The sequence below is a fragment of the Colobus angolensis genome, unplaced genomic scaffold, assembly GCF_000951035.1.
Source record: "Colobus angolensis palliatus isolate OR3802 unplaced genomic scaffold, Cang.pa_1.0 Scaffold186, whole genome shotgun sequence".
In the NCBI taxonomy this organism is placed as follows: Eukaryota; Metazoa; Chordata; class Mammalia; order Primates; family Cercopithecidae; genus Colobus; species Colobus angolensis.
The window spans coordinates 2007140-2025768 of record NW_012114999.1 but is presented as its reverse complement, the minus strand read 5'-3'; the positions used below and the strand labels follow the sequence as shown (position 1 = coordinate 2025768).

The following is an 18629-nucleotide window of genomic DNA, read 5'->3' as shown; positions in this document are numbered from 1 at the left end:
CCAGCCTGGCCAACATGGCAAAACCCCATCTCTACTAAAAATACAAAAATTAGCCAGGCGTGGTGGCAGGCACCTGTAATCCCAGCTACTCGGGAGGATCACTTGAACCTGGGAGGCAGAGGTTGCAGTGAGCTGAGATAACGCCACTGCACTCTAGCCTGGGCGACAGAGCAAGACTCCGTCTTAAAAAAAAAAAAAAATTATCAAATGTACACATCACTCTCTTTCAAACGTCATCTAAAAAAAGGTATTTAACCGAAAACTTAACAAAAATTTGTATGATAATCCAATATCTAACATTTAAAACTCAAATGATGAATTCAAAAATTCATCAACTGAATTTCAATAACATCCTAGATTTTAAAACTACAAACTAAATCATGTATTATGTTCTCCCTGATATCCCACAAACCCCAAAAAAGCCCTCTGATATCCTATTTGATATGAAATAGGATGTCCTTCACAAATCAAGAAATTCTTCCTAAACTTCAAATCAGTTTGCAAAATTTTTACCTAAAAAAAAGCATGACTAAGATATACATATAAACTCCACATATTATAAAACAATTTTTTTAGTTTTAACTAAAAGTAGTTTATATATGTACTTTGGTAATTCTAAATAAATGCTAAAAATAAAGTCCCTATTAAACCTATTCCAGTTACTTTCTGCTATTCATTAGTTTCAAAATTTTCTTCAATGAACACATATTACTTTTAAATTCTTATAAAAAAAAGACTGTAAACCAGCATAGGTAGTTACACTTCAAAAATGAGAAGCAAAATGAGATTTCAGAACGAGAGGGGATAATCTTCTATTCAGGCAGCTTCACTCTATAAACTCATTTTTCTAACAATATTATTAGATCCCACCATTCCTACAAGTCAGAAATATATAAAGGAGTACCAACAAGAGAGGAAGGAAGAATGTTGGTTACATCTCTAAGTTTATAGAAAACTTAGAAGAAAAGGAGGTCAAACTATGAGTAAGATACCCAAAACTAAAGATTTCTCCCTCCCTTCTCTCTGTAACTACAATGATTTTCACTTCAGAAAATGGAAGAATCAAATAATATACCTCCTCCTTCTACAAATTTCCAGAGTCAACAGGCAACAAACACACAGGAGGATGAGAAGGCTGGTCCTGATATCCATACCAAACTTATTTGTACCCAGAACTAAAAATAAAATTCTATTTTAGTTATCTGACTTATACATGTGTCTTACTTGTTTTTTGAAAAACAAAACAAAACAAAAAAAGACATCAAGTAGCTACTGAAGTTAGTTCTCAGACCACCTACCTCTCCAGGGTGCAATCTATCCCAGTTTTCATTAATGTATGTCATAAGCTCAAGTTCAGAATCAAAGTATTTCTTCTTATGAATAACACTTAGGTTGTAAAGGCATAGGTGTGCTATATCTACCCTGGAATCCAAAAATAATCAAATACACAAAACAATGTTTTTAGTTACTGCTAAGAAATCACAGTTTCTTTATAAAACAGTAATTAAAATGCAAAGAGATTTAGACGGATAGTCATATTCACAATAAATCACTACATATAAAAATAACTAGAAAATAGTGACTAAACATTCACTTATCCTGAATAGCAACTATAAACTAGAAAATATAGAATTACTTCTTTTTTTTTTCTTTTGAGACGGAGTTTTGCTCATTGCCCAGGTTGGAGTACAATGGCACAACCTCGGCTCACTGCAACTTCCGCCCTGCAGGTTCAAGCGATTCTCCTGCCTCAGCCTCCCTCAGCCTCCCGAGTAGCTGGGATCACAGGCGCCCACCACTATGCTAGGCTAATTTTTTGTATTTTTAGTAGAGATGGGGTTTCACCATGTTGGCCAGGTTGGTCTTAAACTCTAAATCTCAGGAGATCCACCCACCTCGGCCTCCCAAAGTGCTGGGATTAGAGGCGAGAGCCACCGCGCCTGGCCACGAATTACTTCTGAAAGTGTATTCAAAGAGGATCTGGCTTTAAAAAAATATAACTTACAATCAAGATTTTTGCTTTTTCACTTCCGGATATAAGCTACAAAATATACCATACTTAACCAAACTATCTGATTTATGGGTTAAATCCTATCTATTGCTAAAATATGTAAAATACAACAAAGATCTGTAAGTACTTACTGTAAGCATTTTATTAGTAAACCTCTAAAATTCATCACACTTCCAATACACAAGAATTACTACATTGAAGCAGAAATTAGCATATTTGTTATACCTATCTCTCTTCTACTATACGCTATTCTGAAGTTCAAAATAACTAGAAATATGAGTAAGAATTTAGAAGGTCTAAAGGATATCTGAAAGTTTCATTTATGACATTCAACACTGAACAGCCTTATTAATTTAGCAATACAAGTGGATGTTACTTAGTGAAGATGACATCAGGCATGAGGGTAAATAAAAGAAATAAAGCCAAGCATAAATAACCAATTTTTACTTAAGCCAAGTAAATGTATATAGAGTTTCAACTTGTAGGTTTAAGAAAATGGCTTTTTTTCTTTTTTGAACAGAAACGTCCACACTTACCACTGTAATGGTAGACGTTTGAGGTATTCTGGTCCAGAACTGCAGACAGAGCATATAAACGTATAAAATCTAAGGGGGAAAAAAAAAAGAAGAAAAAGTTTTAGAGTGAGTAATCAGATAAAACTATTACAGCTAATATTCACTGAGTGAATAACCTACAGCTGATATAAAGACTGATACTCAAAACAAAATATAATTTAAATTACAATGCTTTCTGTGATTGAGGGAAGTTCTTTTCCAATAACAAATAATGAAACAGTTCATCTGTGAAGAGAAAGGATCTTTTTTTTTTTTTTTAACCACTAGAGACCTTCAAAGGTCACACACAGACTCACACATAATCATAGTTTACTAATCGATCGCTTGTGTGTGCCAGGAATTGTGATGGCTGCTCCCATATACATCGTTTAATTCAATGCTCAAAATAATGTAATAAGCCCCAAAGGGACAAGTGAACTTCCCTAAGGTCAGAAAGAAAATTAAGTGGCATAAGCCAAGATTTAAAACCAGGTTTTCAGATGTCAAACTTAGTGGTCTAGCTTTTTGTTCCTGGAGCTCACTGTGCTACTTTGCATTCTTCTAATATAGAAAGTACATTAAGTCTGCTTTTACAAACTTTTTATATCTAAAGTATAGTTGTGTCTTTAACAAGGCCCTGTGGTCTTTTCCAATTCTAATACAATCCCTTTGAGGTTCTTTAAAGGAAGATACCAAAGAGAATACTTTAGAGTACTGTGGGTCAATAGGAACAAATATAATCACTGACAATACTTACAAGCTTTCTGGAATAAAATCCAAAAGCACAAAAGTTATGTATATTTTAAGTATATTATTCAATATTTTCCTTCTGAGACAACCCCTTTCCAAATCACTATTGAAACTATCTTTAGGAAATCTGAAATCGCAAATATAACCACAATTAAAAAGTGACAAAAATCAGCTAGTAAAGTTCAAATGCCCTTCTCACCTGTCTCCAAACAGCATTGGCTTTTGAAGGCATTGCACACAAGCCTCATGAAACCACTGCTTACATTTGCAGCACTGTAGCATCTTTAAATACCAGCTATTAAAAAAAACAAAAAAGTTAACATTAAAATTCCTGTTTTAAGGGAAAGTTTCATTTCTTCAAAAAAAAAAAAAAAGTGGCATAATCCACAATACTGTTCTAATTAAAGTATCACATTTCTACTATACTTACTGTAAATATTTCCGTTCCCAAAAAAGGCTTATAATATCAGCTATTTCATCCCTCTTCTCTCTTTTATTCACGAAATTTTATAAGCTCTTGAAAGATACACCTACTACTTCTAGTCAAAAATGCCTGGCTCCTACACTAGTTAAATGAGCTCTGTTAAAACACAAGCCTAGGCTATTTTTTTTTAAGAGGCAAATATTGTTACGTTGTCCGGGCTGGAGTACAGCATCATGACTATGGCTCATGCAGCCGCAACCTCCCAGGTTCAAGTGACCCTCCCACCTCAGCCTCCCAAGTAGCTAGGACCACAGGCATGCAACACCAAGCTCAGCAAAATTTTTTTTTTTTTTTAAGTAAAACTGGGGTCTCCCTATGTTGCCCAAGCTGTCTCCAATTCCTGGGCCCAGGCCTGTCCTCGGCCTCCCACAGTGCTGGGATCACATGCAAGAAACACCATGCCAGGCCTCTTGGATTTTTTTCACATCAATTCTCTAAACCCCAGGAGGGGTCAGATTCAGAGGTATTGTTGTTTGCCCCAAATATCAAATTGCCTTAGGCAGCTTTCAGATTATAAACATTCTAGTTTATATCTTTACTGTGTTTCTATTATTCTTGTCAATATAATAAAAAGAACATAACAATTTAATAAACCTGCTTAACATTAATATAAATCTAACCTAAGACTCTACCAGGTAAAAAGGCTTTTTGACAGGTTTAGCTGTATTTCAGTGTATGGTCTATAGATCTGTTTGAGAAAGCTAAAGATGCTAAAATTGAATCTTCATCTAAGAAATATATCTTCTCTTTTCAGTTAGCACATGGATTTTGGGTTTAAGAGATAGGGCTACATTGCTACATTGACCAAGCTAGACTTCAGAGTTCAAAGGATCCTCCTACCTCAGCCTCCCAAGTATCTGGCAGTATAGCTACACACCACCACACCCAGCTAGTATGTGGTTTTGATACGGTTATCTTTATTTGAAAATAATAAAAGGCACCATTTCCAAACAGAGGTATACCTTGATTCAGTCTATCGGCACTATTTTTCTAGGTTCATGTGCTCACCTTACGTCTCTGTGTCACATTTTGGAAATTCCCATAACATTTCAAACTTTTTCATTACTATTAATATTATATCTTTCATGGTGATCAGTGGTCTTTGATGTTATTACTATAACTATTTTGGGCCACCAAAAACTGCCCACATGGATGGCAAACTTAATCACTGAATGTTGTATATGTTCTGACTACTACCAACCAGCCAGTCCCCATCCCTCTCCCTCTCCTCAAGCTTCCTGTAACTTGAGACACAATAATATTGCAATTAGGCTAATTAATAATCTTACAGTGGGGGCCAGGCGTGGTGATCATGCTTATAATTCCAGCACTTTGGGAGGCCAAGGTGGGAGAATCACTTGAGGCCAGGAGTTGGAGACCAACATGGACAAATAGCAAGACTCCATTTCCACAAAAAAAATTTAAAACTAGCTGGGTGTGGTGGTACATGCCTGTGGTCCCACCTACTCAGGAGGCTGAGATGGAAGGATTGCTTGAGCCCAGTTCAATGCTGGAGTGAGCTATAACCATGCCACTGCACTCCAGCCTAGATAACAGAGCAGGAACCTGTCTCAAAAAAAAAAAAAAAAATCTTACAATGGCCTCTAAGTGTTCAAATGGAAGGAAGACTCACAAGTCTCTAAATTTAAATCAAATATTAGGAAGGTATGTCAAAAGCCAAAACAGGCTAAAAGCTAGGCCTCATGCACCAAACAGTTGGCCAAGTTATATATGCAAAGAAAAAGTTCTGGAAGAAAATAAAAGTGCTACTCCAGGCCAGGGTGGCTCAGGCCTGTAATCCCAGCCAGCTTTGGGAGGCCAAGGTAGGAGGACTATTTGAGGCCAGGAGTTCAAGAACAGCCTGAGCAACATAGCAAGAACCTGCCTTTACAAAAAAAAATACCTTTTAAAATTAGCCAGGTGTAGCGGCACATGTCTGTGGTCCTAGCTACTTGGGAGGCTGAGGCAGGAGGATCACTTGAGCCCAAAAGTTCAATGCTGCAGTGAGCTATGATCATGTCACTGCATACTACAATCTGTGCCCTATCGCTTTAAGAAAGAAATGAAAATACGTAGAAGCAGTAATCTGTCTGTGAAAAAATTCCGTGTTGATTTTACATTTTAAAAAACTTGTGTTTTCCTCTTCCATTCAAATTATAATATTAAATATACCATTTTCTAAATGGTCAATCACATTAAATATGACATTCAATGAAACTACTGATACTGGGCCCCTGCAGTAAATGTTTTCCCTCAATAGTTAACTTTATGACAATATTTATAATTCACTTTAAATTTCCAGAATATAAGACTTACACACATATTTTTTAATGTGTAGATATGATAAAAAACTAGACAAAAATTATTTTTTTATGAAAATAATAGATTTTCCCCCTTGTTTTCTTCACTGATGTGTTCATACAGTTGCAATTCAGCATCACTCACACAACATAATCAAGAAAAATAGATAAGGCAAGCAAATAAAAATTACTTAAAGGGAATTACATAACTATATTTACTTACTCTCCAGGGCCTCCACAATAGCAGTAACACTGCTGGACATTGGTTTTATGACCTGCATCCCATTCAAGGTCTGCCACACTATAGGGTAATGTCTGCTTCATGACTTGCAATGCTTTGGCATTTGGTCCTTTCTTAAGCGCACCACCCCTCTACATTAGAGGAAAAAAAATGTGAAAGAGTGAAGGCTAAAATTTTACACACAATTCTATACTTTAAAAATGACTCTGACACTTCTGGAGAAATTCCTTTCCAAACTTTTACCATATCACAAACTGTCTGATTAATAATAATCTCTATTTTTCTTTTCTTCTTTCAAATTACTGCACCAATTCCCATATTACTATCATCAAGTAAGTGAAAGCATCATTAAAAAGTCACTTAAGCATCATTAGTCAAATAAATAGCACCTCTTTCTACCCAGCATTCATTGCTCATTTCATTCAAACTTTCAGTGTACACAATCATCATGTTGAGAATGTCTTACAGATTCCATCAGGGCGTTAGCCCAAAACACTTAAAATATACCTTTGTTGTTGTTGCAAAAACACACTGCCGACAGAGCCATTTTTCATCTGAATCAATCACACTGGAATCAATATGAGGTGTGTGACACAACTGATGATATCCTTAATATCAAAAAAAGCATAAAGCAAATTCTATTTCATTAATACTTTCAACACAATTTCAAGATGCATTTTAGTAGTATTTCCTACATTAATATAATTAATAAACAGGATAATAATTTCAAATTATCAATGTAAAGTATTTTTACTCATTAATCTTCAACATAGGCATTCAGTATGTAACAGCTTTTCCACAAGATTAAAAGAAATCATGTTACCTTGGCCACACTTGTCACATATAACCATTTCATTGGGAGCTTCTGAATACTCTTCTTGACATATTGTACAGACCATTTCCCCACTTCCAGTGGCTCCTAAAATATTTAAAACACATTTAAAAAGAGACATAAAAAATTCCATATAACAAAACCACTTTTATGACTCAATAGGCAGCACATATGGACAATGTTTACTAAGTATATTATAATGCTTCACAAGACAAAGTACACAAAATGGTATCTCTCTGTTCTCTGTGTTCCTTCTACCTTTAACTTAACATGCCTGTCTACTTTCATAATTTAATCTGCTTTTTGGCAGAAGGCATAATTTAAACTGCTCTCAAGCATCTTCCCTTATTACTCATTTCTCATATTCTCACTCTTAAAGGTGAAGGTGGAGATGAGGGATGGGCAACAGCAGGTAGAGGAGGTTTGTGAACACTAGAGCTACTTTATAGAATACTTATCTATTCATGTACATACATTCACTTATCCTACACCACTAATATCATGAAATTAAAGAAAAAAAGCAAGAAAGATATGTAAACTACCTCTTTCTCTCTGAATTCAGAGCATTTCCTTTTACTTACTAATTTATTAAACAGGTTGAACAGTAATTATTTAATCTCCAGCTTCTGAAATCTGAAAATATGGTATCCAATAATGTACCCTAACAAAATACCATTGCAACAAAACTTTGGGGTCCTACAATTAATTATTTTTTTTTAGCAGAACAAGTGAATTATTTCTTCCTTAGACATTTTTATTCTAAAAAAAAGTCACACAAAATTTATAATACAATTTACCACCCTAACACATTATCATTTCCAGTATTCTCATCTGTTTCAATAGAGACAAATTCACAATACACACACTTTATGTACATAACAACAATAGAAACTTACAATTTTGTACTATGGGCCAAGCACTGTGTAGGCTCTTGATATATTTTGTTTAATCCTACAACTAACTTACAAATATACTATTTACAGAGAAGAACTGAGGCTCAGACAAAGTAACTAACCCAAAGACCCTGAGAAAACAAAAAGACTAGGATTCAAACCCAGATGTGCCAAAATCCATGCTCTCTCCACTACGAGATGCTTCATCAATACTGCCTAGTATTTCTTCTATCAAAAGCATTTTTCACACAGCTAGTTTTCAAAATTGTTAAGTTCTAATAGCTGCATAGTATTACATCTAACGGAAAGAACCCAATTTACTTCATTATTACTCTACTCTTGGGCATACAGGTTACCAACTGTTTTTCTTTTTTTGGAGAGGGGGAATCTGTCTTTTGTATTTCTCCTATTTGTTTGTTTTGGTCTCTCATGCTCCTGCTTTGTTTGCTTCCTTTTATTTTTCCCCTCAGATAGGGTCTTGCTGTGTCATCCAGGCTGGAGTGAAGTGGCACAGCCACAGCTCACTGCAGCAGCCTTGACTTCCCGAGCCCAAGCAATGCCCCCACCTCAGCCTCTCAAGTAACTAGAACCACAGGGGTGTGCCACCATGCCTGTCTAATTTTTTTTTTTTTTGGTAGAGACAGGATCTCCCTGTGTTGCCCAAGATGGTCTCAAATTCCTGGGCTCAAGCAATCCTCCTGCCTCTGCCTCCCAAAGCACTGGGATTACAGACAGAAGGCACTGAGCCCAGCTGTTTGCTTCTTGGTACACTTCATTGAAGGTGGTCTCCCATAGCTTCTGGGTTTATGGTTCCGGTCAGGATAGCAACCAGATTAAGCCTGGGAACTCTCTGTGAAAATTTACAATTCCCTGGAAATGGAATGACAGCCCCCCTAGGGTAGGTGCCTGACCTGACTCTCACTGTAACTACCTGGACTAATGAAAGGGAAGGCAATTCCTCAGAAAAGGGGGGTAGTGAGGTAGTGACCCAAGAAACAATCCCGAAGAAGCTGGGAATTAACTTTTACTTGTGAAATCAAACATATATATATATTTTTTTATCATCAAGTTTACAAGAACCTTCCTACAAAGCTCAGTAATCTTCTATAGACTCCCTTACTCTAAATCCAATTGACTAGAAAGCCTTGGCCATTTCATCTTAGAAATACCAAATTTATTGTTGTTGTTAAAATAAAGCTCAGGAAACATTTTTCACCTAGTATTTTTTGAATTATTTCTTATGAATAAACTCCTAGAAATGAGTCTATTAGATCATTATAAACTTTTGCACTTAATGCAAATGCTAAACAACCAAAATAGAAATTTACACTGCCACCAGCAATGCAAGAGTATATCATTTCACAGAAACCAAAACAGCATTAGATGCTAAGATTTAAAACCCTCTTACATTTATGTAACAGTTATAACATGATATATTTTACCCTGTTGACTACTAATATTTTTTTATGTAAAATTTTTAAAAGAAACTCATTCGATAAATATAATTTATTAAGTTTTGAAATGTATTACTGCCAGGTTTCTTACAGGGAAGAAAACTACTAAACCCACTCCTCACTGAAATATGCCATAACGCAGGTTTCAGATTCATTTATTCATTTTTATAGCAACTACAAGTTTCATATGTGCTACTATCAGGGTACTAAGAGTTAAATGACCAGGAGCAATCCTTTGTAATTCCAGGAACAGCAAAAGGAACCAGTGAAGAAAGAACAACCACAAAACATTAAACTGACATACTGGGTGCGGCACTTGTAGAACAGGAAAGGACCCCTCACACAACAACTTTCTATCTCTAGGTAACACTGGTTTTCTTCTTTTCTACCACTTTTAAAAGCAAAGAAGGAGAAGCAGAAAGGAGGAAATGGACAAAAGGATGGACAGACCTATTACATTAAATCCACAGGAAACTCCAAAACATCTTTCAAAGCTGAAAGAAATACAAAGCTAATGGAAGGGGAGTAAAAAGCAGCATAACATGTTTCACTGCTATTACAGAGAGACCTATGTTTACAAAATAATGAAAAAAGAATAATTTTGTGTGCAGGGTAGTAAGATCTGCTCAGTATTAGTAGTGTTGGAGATCTCCTATCCCTTTAAATCTTATGAGTCACACTTTTCTCTGGCTCCTCAATTTCAGATTCAAAACGTAATTTTAGTCCTTTAAACTTATCAGTCCAGAAACCATAAAAAGTTTCTCTAGAAAAACATTTTACCAGAGTAAAAGCTACTTAGTTCCCAACCTAAGCCCTGAGTACCAACTATATAGATGGTAATTAGAACATTTCCATTCCTTTACCAAAACTTCTTTATTCTTTAAGAAACATTAGGAGTAAAGTCAAGAACTAAAACACAGCAGAAACCTACCATAAAATTGTACTTGGTATTCAAATATAAAACCCAATCGTTAAATACTTTGGCAAGGTATCTACCCTTTGGGGAGAAAATTTATCTCTTTTCTATGAGAATACAGAAAACACAGGTCTTAGTATAGGCCTATTAACCCAGCAACAGGAAAACTAAAAGTAGGGCTTTAATGACAGCTAAAATACTCAGGTTTTCAGTAAACATCGGTAATTTTTAAAAGTACTTTGCATGAAAGAGGTACCTGGAAAAACATCTATATTTAGCAGATGCTAAAAGCATGAAAATAATCATAGTTTCTAATAATAGAAATCATCACAAGAAGCATACCTATAACCAAACCAAGGCATACTTGTATTCATTTTTACTGGCACACAAATATAGCCTCATTTTCCCATTTAAACATAAAAAAACCCATAACTAAATGGTAATTTTAAACCACTCTTAAAGAATATTTCTATTATTCTAAATCAGTTTTATATGTCCTAATTTCCCAAATCAACTGACAAATAGTATGCTCCCAATAAACACTTGCTTTCTACAAATATAAGCAAGTAACAGTTGAATTGAATCCCAAACTGTTACTGAGATTAGATTAGTTACCAAAGATTTTTCTTCAAAGTTCTTAGAAGGGTCTTAATATAGCTTACAGGTCTAAATTACTGATGCATCTGTCCTCTAGAGTATTCTTGTTCTTCTTATGGTCTGTAATAAAGACTATGCTGATTTTTTAACTTCTCCTCAGAAGTAATACTGAGTTATCTAAATACACTGTATTCAAAAGAAAACATCATAATATGACAAGTTGAAGAAAATCAAATTTTAATTTAAATCATGTTCAAGAGAAATAGTAGCACCTGCCTGTTTGAATGTCCTTCCAGAGAACCCAGGATTTAGAACTGTCTTCAAATATGATGAAGCAGCTCTGTTTCAATATGTTTATCTGCAATACAGAGAAATACTTAACGGTGATCTCTTAAAATTAAAAACATGAAGTTAAATTAAGATTATTAAATGCTTACTGCAAAAACAGCAAAAGATACATTAAAGTAACTTGCCTTTTTGATAGTGCCAAGATAAAACAAGCCATCTGACCATCTAGCTAGGACATCCTGACCCTCTTCAAATTTACATGCTGGCTTTTTGGCTTTATGTCCATCCTGTAAAGACAGCTTGGTCAAGGATGTTGGGGTCTTTTGGTTTCGACGTAAAGGAGACCGCTTGTGGACCAGTGAATTACCTGCCCCTGTAGAGTCTCTGTTTAGAGAATAAAAGACCATATATAAGACTTACTTATAGAGCTTATTTTATACCAGTGGGATATTTTATATGTTAAAGCTTTTCATTCGTTAAAAACCTTAAGACAAAGAAAAATATAAAAAGTACCTCAAGTCATAAATACTCTCAAAACAAAGCAGTTTAAAACAAAATGATAACAATTCTCAATATCCATTCATTGCCTACTCTAAGTGAGGCCAAGACTCAGCAAACACTCCAAGATAACACATTCAAGGTAGCTGTCATCAAAATAACAGCTTTATGTTGAGGTACGCAGGCCATGGTCATGAGCAAATAATGTCTTGAATCTCAAGACTGGGTTTAGTTAAAGAATAAAAGTGAATTACATTTTAATCTCTTGATTATGCCACATGCAGTTAAGACACACTAACCAGTGACTTCAAGGGATAGCTGGGTGTTATTCATACTTTTCACACTCAAAGGAAGGGCAGTCAGGACCTTCTCCTTACAGGGAATCACTACTGAACTGAGCAAACATGCAGACTAAGAGTTAAAAAAAAAAATTGATAACCAGCAATTTCATTAAATTATACACAAATAGAAAGTACACTATAAGGCTGGGTGCGATGGCTCATGCCTGTAATCCCAGCACTTTGGGAGGCCGAGGCGGATCACCTGAGGCCAGGAGTTCAAGACCTAGCCAACATGGTGAAACCCTGTCTCTACAAAAAAATACAAAAAGTAGCCGGGCGTGGTGGTACACACCTGTGATCCCAGCTACTGGGGAGGCTGAGGCAGGAGAATCATTTGAACCCAGGAGGTGGAGGTTGCAGTGAGCTAAGATCACACCACTGCACTCCAGCCTGGGCAACAGAGCAAGACTCTTATCTCAAAAAAAAAAAAAAAAAGGAAAGTACACTATAAGAGTACTTAGAGGCAAAAAAAAAAAAAAGAGTAACATTAAATACTGTGAAATTACATTATAACTTATGTATTAGACATTCCATAAACAGCAAAGCATACCACCATCAACTTTCTTAAAAGTAACAAAGCAGTGCTTGGTTTCACTTTTCCAAATTAGATTTTTCACTAATTAAACATACAGTGACATGTAAAACTAGATAGATAATAATTCTAAAAATAGCATAAAAGTTTAGTAAAAATAAAATGAGCAGGAAAATTAAAGAAAAAAGTTTCAAAAATTTCCTAAGTATTAGGAATATCTACTTTCAATATCTAAAAATACAGAAATTCTGGGAAACCCTGTCACATGCTAAAACACGGATGAACCCTGAAGACATTATGCTAAGTGAAATAAGCCAGACAAAATGGACAATTATTCCACTTATATGAGGTACCTAGACACTCAAAAAGTCAGAGATGGAAAACAGAATGGTGACCAACTGCTAGGAAGAATGGGGAGCAGGGAGTTAGTGTTTAATGGATACAATGTTTCAGTTTGAAAGAAATACATTTTAAAGATATCCAGAGAAATAACTGGTACCTTCCCAAATTTGCTGAAAAACATTATCTACACATCCAAGCAGCTCAACAAATTCCAAGTAGGATAAATGCAAAGAGATCTACACCCAGCCACATCATGCTGAAAATGCTGAAAAGCATTTTCACATTTTCACAAAATGCTGAAAAGCAAAAAAACAAAATCTTGAAAGCAACAAGAGAAATACAATATATCACGTACAAGGAAACCCCAATAAGATTAACAGTTGACTTCTTATCAGAAACAATAAAGGCCAGAAGGCAGTAAGATGACATATTCAAAGTATGCAGGCTGCAGGGAATGGGTGCTGTCACCAGAGAATCTTATATCCAGCAAAACTATCTTTCAAAAATGAAGGTGAAATACACACTCCCAGATAAACAAAAACTGAATTTGTTATTAGCAGAGACATCTTACAATGACTACTACCATGACTGAAATCAATAAACCCAGAAAGAAATTCAAATACATGTATGTACACACACACACACACACACACACACAAAAGAACACCAACAAAATTATAAAATACAGCATAAACGCATATTCCCTCCAAATCAAGTATACAAAACAATATGTACATAATTGTTAGACCCATAATATACAGAAATGTAATATATTTGGCAATAATAGCACAAAGGAAGTGTATAGGAGCAAAACTGTTTCAACTGTTTCAAAGAAATGACACAAGGCCAAGAGCAGCGTGGCTCACACCTGTAATCCCAGCACTCTGGGAGGCTGAGGCAGGAGGATTCCGAGTTCAAGAGTAGCCTGGGCAACACAGGGAGAATGTCTCTAAAAAAATTAAAAAATAAAAATTAGCCAGGCATTGTGGCATGTGCCTGTGGTCCCAGCTACTCAGGAGTCTGGGGTGAGAGGACTATATGAGGCTAGGAGATCGAGACTGCAGTGAGCTGTGATTGTGCCACTGCACTCCAGCCTCAGCAACAGAGAGAGAACCTGTCAAAAGAAAAGAAGAAAAGAAAAGAGAAAAATGGAAGGAAGGACAGACACAAGACGCTAACTTGAATTTACAGGAACAAACAAAAAAAAATGGTAATTAAGGTAAATATAAAACATAGATTGTCACTTCAAGAAAATACCTGCCTTATACAGAACTCAGTGGCTGTTTCAAGTAAAAATGGTGTTCCATGAAAAAGCTGCTAGTTCAGCTGGCAACTCAAACAATGGCACAAGTGCCTTATGCCATTTCTACTTTATCACACATATTAAAAACCTGGCCGGCACAGTGCCTCATGCCTGTAATTCCAGCATTTTGGAAGGCCGACGCAGGTGAATCACTTGAGGCCAGGAGTTCAAGACAAGCCTGGCCAACATAGTGAAACCCCCTATCTCTATTAAAAATACAAAGTTAGCCAGGCATGGTGGCACGTGCCTATAATCCCAGCTACTCAGGAGGCTGAGGCAGGAGAACGGCTTGAGCCTGGAAGGCGGACACTGCAGTGAGCCAAGATCACACCACTGCACTCCGGCCTAGGTAACAGAGCAAAACTACGTCTCAAAAAAAAAAAAAAAAAAAAAAATTCTTAAGTGAAATAAGGTTTGGGGGTGTGTATATATATATATACACATATATATGTATGTATGTGTGTGTGTGTGTTTATGTTTTTTACTGTTAGTACACAACGAAGAATACAAGTACAGTTAAATGCCACTGCCTTGATTCATGCTAAGGCACAAAGCAATTTTATCTAACATTGTTTTTCTGTACCATAGTCAGTTGTGAGGAGAAGGCACTTTCGGTAGTGTAATTACAGGGGTTAAAAAGTTTAAATGTCTGACAAGATCAGTGCAAGAGAACATAAGTAAAAATGCAGGAAGAATCACAATGAATTCTCTATCATCAGGGATGCTCAAGGAGAGGGTAATAATCCTCTTTCTCCAGACTTTGAAACAATTTAATGCCTTCACAGTATGAGAATAACTCTATTAGCCATCAACTTTGAAATAAGCTTTAAGGGGCAGGGTACAGTGGCTCACACCTGTAATCCCAACACTTTGGGAGGCCGAGGCAGGCAGATCACCTGAGGTCGGGAGTCCGAGACCAGCCTGACCAACATGGAGAAACCCCGTCTCTACTAAAAACACAAAATTAGCCTGGCGTGGTAGCGCATGTATGTAATCCTAGCTACCCGGGAGGCTGAGGCAGGAGAATCTCTTGAACCCAGGAGGTGGAGGTTGCAGTGAGCTGACATCACGCCATTGCACTCCAGCCTGGGAAACAAGAGCAAAACTCTGTCTCAAAAAAACAACAACAACAAAAAAGCTAAGTTCAGTGTTTACTTGACCGATTTTGCCTCCCTTCAGTTAAAAAAAAAAAAAAAAATAGCCAAAGCCTGAACAATAATTAATCATGGGTGAAAAATGACCTCAGCAGAATGCCATGGCAGGTCTCTGTTAAGACCTAGAATCTTCCAACTCCAAAGCAGAAACTGTACAAAAATAAAAATTGCAAACATTCCCAGTTTCATATGCTTTGCGATTACTTCAACAAATTATCCCCTTTTCTCAGGATAGCAAGGTCTGTCTCTGTCTTACTCTCCACCGTACTACTCCCACTGCATAGCACATCCTTAGGTCATAAGGTATAAAACATTTTTTTATTTTTCTATCTCCTTGTGTTTATGCTCTGCTTCTCCTAATATTTCTGGTGTGCTGTGTCTCAAATGAGACCTAACCTAATTATAGTTACCCTTGATTCCTTATGCCCCCTTCCTACCACCTCCTCATTTTTTCCCTCCCATTCACAGCCAAACCCCCAGGAAAAAACTACTGAGATTACCAAGTACCTAATCCTACATTAAACATTCAACATATTCATGGCCAGGCATGGTGGCTCACGCCTGTAATTCCAGCACTTTGGGAGGCCAGGACAGGCGGATCACAAGGTCAGGAATTTGAGATCAGCTTGGCCAACATGGCAAAATCTCATCTCTACTAAAAATACAAAAATTAGCTGGGCGTGGTGGCGGGCACCTGTAATCCCAGCTACTCAGGAGGCTGAGGCAGGAGAACTGCTTGAACCCGGGAGGAAGAGGTTGCAGTACCCGAGACCACACCATTGCACTCCAGCCTGGGCGACAAGAGCAAGACTCTGGTCTCAAAAAAAAAAAAACAAACCGCACAACATTCAACATATTCATTCACAAATCATTTTTGGGTCCCTATTATGAGCCACATACTGTGCCAGGCACTAGATATATAGAGGTAATTTAATACTCAGAGCACTGCTTTAGAGATATTTTTGCAGATTAGATTTTACAGATCCCTTTTTACATGAGGAAACTGCAACTGCAAGACAGATTATAACTTGATGAAGTTTACTATAGGATACAAACCAGAGCCAGCATTCAATAAATCTTCTCTCTGAGGACCCTCTCATTAGCATTCAACTATGCTTAAAAACTTGCAAGGATCTTGGGGGTCGGGGGTAGAATAAAATTCTCTTGATTCTTTGTGCTCCCTTTCCACCACTTCCTCCTCTTTCCTCCCATTCACAAGCAAATCTCCTGGGTAAATTTATACACACTTAATGTCTCCACTCCTATAGTCTCCTCCCCTTTTCAGTCTTCAGCCCACTTCAACCCACCAACCTCCCCCAAAACAGGGAATGTCTGTCTCTTATTCACACTTGTATCCTCAATCTCTGCATAGGGCATGACACATAAATGGTAGAAGGATTATGCAGACTTTATAAAGTTCAAGTCAAGAAACGCCTATATTTAAGGAGTTAAATTTTTTATCTAACCAATATTTAAGGAGTTTAACTTCTCATCTTTATCTACTTTTTTTTTTTTTTTTGAGATGGAGTCTGGCTCTGTCGCCAGGCTGGAGTGCAGTGGCGTGATCTCGGCTCACTGCAACCTCCACCTCCTGGGTTCAAGTGATTCTTGTGCCTCAGCCTCCCGGGTAGCTGGGATTACAGGTGCATGCCACTAGGCCCAGGTAATTTTTGTATTTTAATAGAGACAGGGCTTCACCATGTTGGCCAGAATGGTCTCGATCTCCTGACCTTGTGATCCACCCAACTCAGCCTCCCAGAGTGCTGGGATTACAGACCTGAGCCACGGCACCTGGGATACATTTTTAATCTAATGTCTCTAAGCACAAATCATCTGTTTTGCTTTAAGTAAAAAATAGACTCTACTTTCATTCACATTTAAGACAAATACACATCAACCTTTTACCCACATAAACATAAATCCTATATAAAACTGCATTAATAGAGAGATCATTTGTGCCAGGCATGGTGGCTCACACCTTTAATCCTAGCATTTTGGGAGGCTGAGGCAGGAGGATCACTTGAGCCTAGGAATTTGAGACCAGCCTGGGCAACATAGAGAGACCTTGTCTCTACAAAAAAAAAAAATTATCTGGGTGTAGTGGCACACGCCTGTGGTCCCAGCTACTCAGGAGGCTGAGGTGGGAGGATCACTTGAGCCCAGGAGGTTGAGGCTTCAGTGAGCCACGATTTCATCACTGCACTCTAGCTTAGACAACAGAGCAAGACCCTGTAACAAAAACCAAAAAATACATACATAAATAACTTGTAAAAGCATTATCTTCTTTTAAAATTTCTCTGTCCAAAAAAACTTACAGAAAACAAAGCAAGAAAAGAGTACATTACCCATAACGCCACAACTCAAATATATGTAGGATAAACATCATTGTACATTTTCCTCCCCTAAGGGTTTTCCTCTATGCAGTTTCCCCCACCCCATTATTGTCACTGATTACTTCCCTCTTTGCTAGAATGTGACCTTTATTAGAAGCCAAATTAACTTTTCTAATTTTAGAATTTATTATTTCCTTTCTGATTACAAAGGTAAACATGCTGATGTTAGAATAAATAATATAGAAACATATAGTTAAAAGTGAAAATTCTCCATGCAATCTCCTCCCACAAAAAAAGTTAATCTCCTGATTTTTCTTATTTGTACTACATATCTATAATTCATATAAATGATTTTAATAAAATACAGGACATTATATGTATTGTTCTATAAATTTTCTCACATAACAATGTATCTTGAACAATGTGATTTCCATCTGTTATGTAAATATAAAATAAAAGCACATAAAATAACCTTTGCATCAGCTGCTAAACTGCTTTCCAACCACTACCCAATGGAGGAACATTTAGGATGTTTCCAACGTTTTACCATTACCCAATGGAGGAACATTTAGGGTGTTTCCAATGTTTTAACATAAGCAGTAATATAAAGCTCATTCTTCTACATTCCCAACTACTATATAGGATAAATAATAAAGATAATTACTATAGGCCGGGCACGGTGGCTCAAGCCTGTAATCCCAGCACTTTCGGAGGCCGAGACAGGCGGATCACGAGGTCAGGAGTTCGAGACCATCCTGGCTAACACGGTGAAACCCCGTCTCTACTAAAAAATACAAAAAGCTAGC

The 18629-nt window shown here is 36.8% G+C and overlaps 1 protein-coding gene across 4 annotated transcripts in view; it reads right to left on the bottom strand.

Annotated features, from left to right (window-relative positions):
* MTF2 (metal response element binding transcription factor 2) overlaps positions 1 to 18629 on the bottom strand; it is a 58474-nt gene that overhangs the window by 17136 nt on the left and 22709 nt on the right. For 2 of the 4 annotated variants that reach the window (XM_011939992.1, XM_011939993.1), the window contains exons 2-9: positions 11506 to 11704; positions 11309 to 11390; positions 7164 to 7259; positions 6848 to 6948; positions 6323 to 6471; positions 3515 to 3610; positions 2548 to 2616; positions 1299 to 1422 (exon numbers count right to left, since the gene is read on the bottom strand). In XM_011939992.1, the coding sequence (XP_011795382.1) occupies positions 1299 to 1422; positions 2548 to 2616; positions 3515 to 3610; positions 6323 to 6471; positions 6848 to 6948; positions 7164 to 7259; positions 11309 to 11390; positions 11506 to 11704 (916 nt within the window). The remainder of the gene's footprint in view (positions 1 to 1298; positions 1423 to 2547; positions 2617 to 3514; positions 3611 to 6322; positions 6472 to 6847; positions 6949 to 7163; positions 7260 to 11308; positions 11391 to 11505; positions 11705 to 18629) is intronic. The other 2 variants (XM_011939994.1, XM_011939995.1) reach the window with 2 other exon arrangements.